Here is a 7,829-nt window from a genome sequence, read left to right on the forward strand (position 1 = left end):
TGCTGTCATCTTGATGGCAATACCAAGTCCCTCCTTAACTCTTGTCCCCAAGGCTGTGGCCAAGAAATGGCCAATATGCAAGTTCCAAATGGACTCAGAGCAGAGATAAGGAAAGGAGCAGAATAACTCTCGTTTAAGAGGAGAACTTTCCAGTTAACCGAGCACTTTTACTCCCAAGCTCTGAATTTAGTCCCAAACATCAACCCTTTGGGTAAGGCATGGGTGATGCTATCCCCATGGGAGAGGTGCACAACTGAGGTACAGAAGGCTCAGGGCAGGGCGAAGACAGGACACATGGCGGAACAGAGCTGGCCCTCTGGTTTCCAAGGCCAGGGCACCTGGCCAGCTCTCGGTGGCTCCCTGGAGAACTCAGATGAATTCATCACAGTCAGCCAGCTGCTATAAGGGAGCCAAGAATCTCAGTGGCCTCACTCCAGGAAATGGCATAGGTCATCCATTGCCCAGGACAGAGATGGCCAGCCAGAAACTGGGGCCTGTGCCTCAGGCAGCCACTCTGAAACCTGGCAACTGTCTTTACCTTCCCTGAAACCCCACCTGTGTTTATTCTTTCTGTCCCCCAGCCCTGGGAAGTGTGGAGGAAAGATTGTTACAAGACATATGTAACCTCCCTCTGACCCATGAGCTGGACCCAGGCCAGCATGGAGATTGTACCCCGTAAACCACCTCAGAGACTTATTGTAAATGATGCTTGTCCTGACATAAACCAGCACCCCTCCCCTGCCTCCTGTTACATGTTGGTTCCTGGAATAGGTGGTTGTCTTGACCCAGGCAAGCATGTGATGCATTTACTGGTACCTGAGACAAGTCCCTTACCAGCATATATGACTATCTCACTTTCTTTTAGATAATTATCTAGTGCCAACTAAATGGTACATGGATCCATTTCATCTTGCAGCCACCCAACTCACACCTTATACTTATGTAGGTTTCCCTTAATAAGCTCTACTAATTACCAGACTGGAGTGTTCAGCCTCTTTCTTCTGTCTTTCCCTACCCTCTGCTTATGGAGGTATGTTTTCAGTCTTTGGGCCTTTCTCTAGGTCTGCTTGCTCTAACACATACATGGAGTGTCATGGGCCTGGGCAGGGCTTCTATCATGGCCACTCTCATCCATTGACAATAGACCCTAAGGCCCCAACCATCCTGGCTGGCTCTCCCTGCCAGATCTGCTCACCAAGGCAGACAGCTCCAGACAGCCCTTTCACCAAGCTCACTCCACAGCCCAGGCCGGGGTCCCAACACACAGATCTGAAAATAGGACAGGTGCCCAGGCAGAGATGGGCAGGGCAGGGAGGAGAGGTCTTCCCACAAGAACTGGTCCCTCAATCCTACCCTTGTTACTCTTAAGCCTATGAGGCACATGTCTTCCTTCACCCTTAGATCCCTGGGGAGACAGAGAGGACCAGGATAAATCCCCACTTCCTGTAGATTTCCTGGGGTGGAGCAGAACCATTGACAACCCCCATGAGTGTGATCTGAGTGATACAGGAATCAGTAAGTCCCAGACAGAAGCCACGCTTTTATGCCTGTCTTGTTGGCTCCTTCCCCCAGCCCCAGGTGGTGGGTTGAGCACACAAAGTGTTTTAGGCCACATCACCCACATTGGGCTGACTCCACAGGAGAATTTCTCCTAGAACTGCCCCAAAATGTCACCTGAGTGAAATGAGTAGGTAGGCTTCCTGGAAAACATGCATTGGGATGATGGTGGCTAAAGGGATCCTCTAAGCTTTCTTCTGCTGGCTGGGCCACATCTTGGTAAAAAACAGGATGGCAACAGACAGGACACCGGGAAGGTCTTCAAGAAGAATCTGCTCAAGTCTAGGAGCAGGCAGGCAGGGATGTGGGACAACAGCACAGGTGTGCCCATGCTGAGCTGCTCAGCCAGCTGCAAGAATGCCCACGGCCCAGCTCTTCCCTTGGTTTTGCCTGGACTCACATGTTCCTGGGAAGTCCATCCAAGTTTCTATGTAGGATCGCCAAAGAAGATGCCTAACACCACATGTCTGCTCTGATTCCCTCAGGCAGACCCTGCAACACAGACTGCTGGGTACAGGTAGTCTATTTGGGAGATGATCACAGACAGCGTAGTGGGAAAGGGAGGCAGAGAACAGAGAATGTCACCTTGGTTATTATCATGGATCACCACTGCAGCCACAGGTTTGTCATGCTGGGAAGTGTGAGAATCATGTGGTAACATGAGAACCACTTGCCTCTAACTGGTCTACCTGAGCTGGGACATTGGGCCCTTCCCCATGCTACCCTACCCATGGATAGAATGTTTTCTGTGGGTGGTTCCTGCTGTGCTGATGGAGCTCCAGCAGCACAGAGAGGCCCTGAGCAGAGCTGGGGGAGATTTGGATCTTGCTGTGAAGCTGGGTGTGTGCTGATACTGGGTCCCCCAGCTGCAAAAGATGGGTGGGGCACCTAGTACCAAGAGGGGGGACACCTACAGCCTAAAGACCAATTTCATCCCCAGCCTAGCTATACAAATAAAGTCTTATTACAATAGTTTAGTGGTTGCCAGAGGGTAACGGGGGCGGGGGGTGGGGGGTGGGAGATGAGGGTAAGGGGGATCGAATATATGGTGATGGAAAGAGAACTGACTCTGGGTGGTGAACACACAATGGGATTTATAGATGATGTAATACAGAATTGTACACCTGAAATCTATGTAATTTTACTAACAATTGTCACCCCAATAAATTTAATTTAAAAAAAAATAAATAAATAAAATAAAGTCTTATTAGAAGAAGACTACCCTTGTTTGTATTCACATTGTCTGTGGTGCTTCCCAGATACAAGGCAACATTAGGGAGTTGATAAGGAGGCCACATGGCTTCTCGGCCTTTTGGCTAAGATCAAGTGGAGAAGGAGGCTACAGGGCCCACAAAAGCCAAAGAGTTACTCTGCATCCTTTTATAGAAGAAGTTTGCCAAACCCTATATTCTAGGCAATTTGGGCAGAGTCTCAGTAGTATCTGGCACAGCAGTGTCTCTCAATCTTTAATTGTCCTTGGATCCCCTGAGAATTTGTGAAAATGTAGTCTCCTTGTCCAAAGGTACAGGACCCGAGTGTGTACATTTCTAAAAGTGTCCAGTGGATGCTGCTGCTGGTGGTGGTAGTGGCCTGACTACTCTTTGAGTGGAGACTAGAATCCCTTCCTACATTTTCCCAGCTGTCATTCTCCCTACATTGAACCAGGCAATGTGTGTGAGCAAGTCCCCCAGAACAGAGGTCACATGTATTCTGAGGGGCCTGAGACCCTGTGTGCACCCATCCTGCACTTTGGGTTTCCTACTCAGTCATGGTCATTACATCTCTAGGGATATAGGTTATCTTTCATGAGCGCTGAAACAGCAACTCAGAGGCACCTTATCTGTGCCACGTGGAGCCAGCTCAGGAGGTATAAGAGGGAAAGAGGACCCACCCCCAGACTACCACATTGCCCTGCTGGGATGACTGCATGAACTGCCCAGCCCCCTCACTCTGGAACCATGTTACACAAAGCTTCATGAAATGCTGATGTTTAATGATCTATTCTAAATGAAAAAAATTGACAATGAGGAATTTCCACAATGCCTGCATGTGACACCCCAGATATTTGCAAAGCAGAGAGCCGAGCCCAGAGCTGCTTTGTCACTGAAGGGCCACCTAAAGGGAGTTGCTGATGCTCAAGGGGTACAGAAAGGTCAGACTGGGATGTGATCGCATTCAGTGGAACCCCTCCAGGCAGGTCTTGTTCAGGAGTTGGAACACTGTTCTCCAGGGCTCAGTGCCGATGGTGAAGAAGCAGGTGAAGGTCTGAGGGAACAAGCACAAGAATGGAGTATGTGTGGAGAAGCCTTGGGAAGCTTGTGGCTCCAGCTTTAAAGACAACATCCATCCCAACCTTGTATTCCGGGGGTGAACAGCTGGGACATGCAGACTCTGGCCCTCAGTTGCAGCCCCAGTCTGAGACCTGGATGTTCCTGATCTGGATCTCTCCTGACCCCAGGCCTGTGGTCCTCAGGGGAACCCCAGGCTATCCCAGTATGACCCATGCTCCTAAGGAACCCAGGGCAGATCCTGGGCCAGAAGGCAGTGGGCCCCCGTCAGCCCAACATCCTCAGGCTCTGGTCAGTGCCAGGAGGACTTGAAAAGTTTCCACTCAGGCAAAGGTGATGTTGGCCATCCTTGACATGTCCCTTTTCTGAAGGCTGGAAAGGGAGATGGCTAAAGAGCAGGGAAAGGTCATCCTGTGGTTGGAACCAGGAGACCTGGATCCTAGGGACAGGAGCAATCTTTCACCAGTGTGGCCCGGGGTACAGATAGCTGAATGGAGTGAGAGCTCAGATTGGGATCTCAAATTTGGGATCTCAGATTAGCCAGGGGTTGACAAGTGGACCCTGGGGCTTGACTGCCAGGCTAGGCTCTGTCGTGTGGCACAAGTAGTGGCTGTAGTAGGGTTAGCGGCTCCCTCAGTCTTCTGTGTTCCTAGGAATGATGTGTCCTCTGCCCCACCCCCACTGCACTCTGGTGCAGGTCCAGAGCTGTGGAACCTAAAGGAGGCTCATGTGTGTCTTACATTGCTCATCTCTGGGCTTTCTTGAAAGGAGCAGTTGTCAATGTCTTCATCAAATTTCCCACACTTCGTTCTACGAAGCTCCAGCTCCATGGAGAATGCCAACATGGTCTCTACCTGTGGTACGTAAAGACATTAAAGTGGAAACATCCCTCATGGTCCCATTGAGTAGTTGCCAGTGTAGACACATGGAGTGTAGGGACAGGTCCAAACTTTATTCCATTTGGGGATTTGCCTCTGGGCCTACATAAGCTCACTGGAGGTAAAGCCAAGCTTGGGAGGTTCTGTGTAAAGAGGCACGTGGGTCTGGTGTAGGCCCCAGGGTAGATGCAGGATGATCACACACCATTAATATCAAACACTACAGCCTTGCATTTCCAAATGCCATGGTGAGACCCCACCTTCCTTTTAGCATGCTTCTAGCTTCCACCGCATTCCCAGGGACAGGTGACAAGTACCTGGAAGGGTGTTGTCTCTGTAAGAGTTTGCTTGATAATCTTAGCCCCAGAGTGGGAGACTCTTCTACAGCCCCATTATCACACCCTTCACCTGCCCAACATCAGAAAAATGCTATACAATGCTAGCGAAACCCTCCACACACACACACACACACACACACACACACACACACAAACACACACACACACTGGCTTCAAGAAACAAGTTCTATTACAAAGTACATTCCAAAATGTTCTGTAATCTTCTCCACTTCATTCTACTTATTCTATTCCGTATCCTACCACCGCATCCCATTTATTACTCCCAACATCCAGACTCAGTCTGTGATTCCATATCTAGAAAACCCAACCAGAGCCTGAGAGAGCTCAAGGTACATGAACTAGAAGGGACATTGTCCACCAGTGTCCACAGAGGCTTAAGCTCAGCTCAGCATGGAAATCTTCTGCCCTTCATACAGGCTTTCAGTGCAGAGCTCCAGAGGGAGAAAGAGTAATGCCCCCGACTCCACCACCACCACCACACACAAACACACAGAGTCACACAACCAGAAACCAGAAGTGCTCCTTCAGGACAATGTTTTCATTGTTCACATCTGCAGTCCAGATGAAAATGGCATTACTGGTTGCATTCTGTAGAGGTTCCATGGCAAGAAGAAAATTTTAGAATAAGAACCATCGTCTGAGAAGGAGTGTAAAACAACATTAATCCACATTGATGGAGACCACAGAGGCTGCCTAGAGCTCATGGGAGTCAGAGCAGAGGCCCTGATGTCACAGCAGGACCTCACTGCTCTGGATCCTCAGCCCTGCTCTCCCTCTCCTCCTCCCGCCTTCCTCTCTCTATTTTTCTAATAATTTATTTTTATTTCCTTGAAATATTTCTTCAACCTATCTTTTCAAACATTTTCTGTGTGAGTCTCTTCCTTACTGGATATCTTTATCCCCTCATTGTCCATATTTTGAAGTCAATCTTCATTAAACAAGTCATAAAAATGATAAAGATTGAAAATATATCTTATGCGTGAGTAGACATTGCCTGAAGTTTTAAAATTTCCAAGTATTTCTGTTATAAAAACTGGGACTAAATCAGTAGGCTGTTATCATCGCTATATTTTACACACTTCAAATGGTGAACAAGATCCTTTGATAAGACCCCTTTCTTTGACCCCCACTTATTACAAGTACAGGACAGCAGGACTTGAAGGTGTGGTTCCCTTACCTGCTCCCTCCTAGAACTCCGGATCCGAACCAGCCTGTAGGCATTCATGTCCTTGCTCTTCAGATTGAATATGTGTAAGGCATACTCCACAGTAGCAGGAAAATAACTTTCCATGACATTTTGGTCATCATTCCCCCTTTCTTTGTGGGAACTCCAGCAGGAGCATGGAGTTCCTGGAAAAAGAAGCAGGAGCATGGCCCAGGGCAGAGCCCACTTCCCCTGCCAGTGCAGCAGGGCTGCAGGCAACCGGACACCCATGGCTTTCACTCTTCCCCACTCAGGATACCGCCAGAGCTTACCTGGGCACTGGTCCAACTTATCTGCTCTAGGACAAATCCTTCCTCTGGGCCTCCTCTCTGCAATTACACCCTATCTCTTCCTACATGTGGCCCTGCCTCCTCCATCTAAAGCTGTTAAAATTGTCTCCTGTCCAGGAAAGAAGAAAAAGGCCCAGGCAAGGTGAGTTGGGAAGGAGCTGCCATGAAAGGAAGTGTCCCCTGTAGCTGAATCCCAGCCACAATGCTCCCTGAGCACCTCAATGGGGAGAGAAGCCTTTACTTGTACGCCCCAGAATCAGATACTGAAACAAGGACACAAGTGCAAGAAGTAAAAATGGAAGATACAGCAGTAGGGTGAGGGCCAGCAAGACAAGGAGGGGCAGCGCCAAAAAGGATGGGTTGCCCAGAGGCAGCTTTGCGGGTCATAGAAGGTAACCTGCCCAGAGATGATGATCATTCATTAAAAAGGCTCAGAAGGGGCTTGAGGTCTTGACAGGTCCCAGTGTTTCCTCGTCCCATGTGGCTCCTCATTCCCACTTTGGGTTCTGGGACAGACAAGGATAACTGGCTCCTGGGGATGTTGCCAAGCTAGGGAAGCTGGAGGAATATGCTGAGCTCACTGCATCTCTCTTTGTACAACTCAGCTCATGGATGTGCTGTCATCTGCTAAGCCTGGGGCCTGGCTGGATGAGTAAACGTCTTCTCTCCAAAAGTATTTACAGAAGGAATGACCACCGACACACACTGCGCCTATAGTTTCCTTTGTAGGAATTTGTCTCTGCAGGAATTTGTCTTACTCGAAAGAAATAGAAAAAGAGAGGGAGAAAACCAAATGAGCTCCAGGGATGGGGAGGTGTGTCTATTAGGTGATCATTGATGCCCTCTTGTGGCCATGTTCTCCACAGTTCAGCAGGCACCATTTCCTGTGTGCAGCCTGTTTGTAGAGAAAGGAACCTCACAGCCTCCGGTTGGAATAGCAAATGCAGCTCTGGGATAACTAAATAATACACTCTTCACAAACACTCTTCACAAGCTCTGTGCTATGAAACAGGCCTCCAGTATCTGTGTGCAGCTACTTGTGAACTTCAGAGGCGACCATAATCTCCTGAAGGTCTGTGGATACCCAGGTCCCTGGGTCTGTCCCTCCTCCAGGATTCTGACCCAGTAGGTCTGGTCAGGCTTGGAGAGTTTGATCTCAACCAGCAACCAGAGGATGGTGATATTCTTGGCCTTTGGGCCTCACTGAGTAGCACAGTCAGAGTGACTCTTTTGGCTTGGATGTAGCCAGTCAC

The 7,829-nt window shown here is 49.1% G+C and overlaps 1 protein-coding gene across 1 annotated transcript; it reads right to left on the reverse strand.

The window, feature by feature from the left end:
• Nucleotides 1-3,732: 3,732 nt before the first annotated feature.
• LOC109438654 (cystatin-9-like) lies at nucleotides 3,733-6,517 on the reverse strand. Its single transcript, XM_019718661.2, has 3 exons — nucleotides 6,260-6,517; nucleotides 4,586-4,699; nucleotides 3,733-3,822 (listed from the first exon to the last, which is right to left on the reverse strand). The coding sequence occupies exons 1-3, from the start codon at nucleotides 6,515-6,517 to the stop codon at nucleotides 3,733-3,735; spliced, it is 462 nt and encodes a 153-aa protein (XP_019574220.2).
• Between the last annotated feature and the right edge of the window lie 1,312 nt (nucleotides 6,518-7,829).

The sequence above is a fragment of the Rhinolophus sinicus genome, linkage group LG13 (assembly GCF_036562045.2).
Source record: "Rhinolophus sinicus isolate RSC01 linkage group LG13, ASM3656204v1, whole genome shotgun sequence".
Taxonomy (NCBI): domain Eukaryota; kingdom Metazoa; phylum Chordata; class Mammalia; order Chiroptera; family Rhinolophidae; genus Rhinolophus; species Rhinolophus sinicus.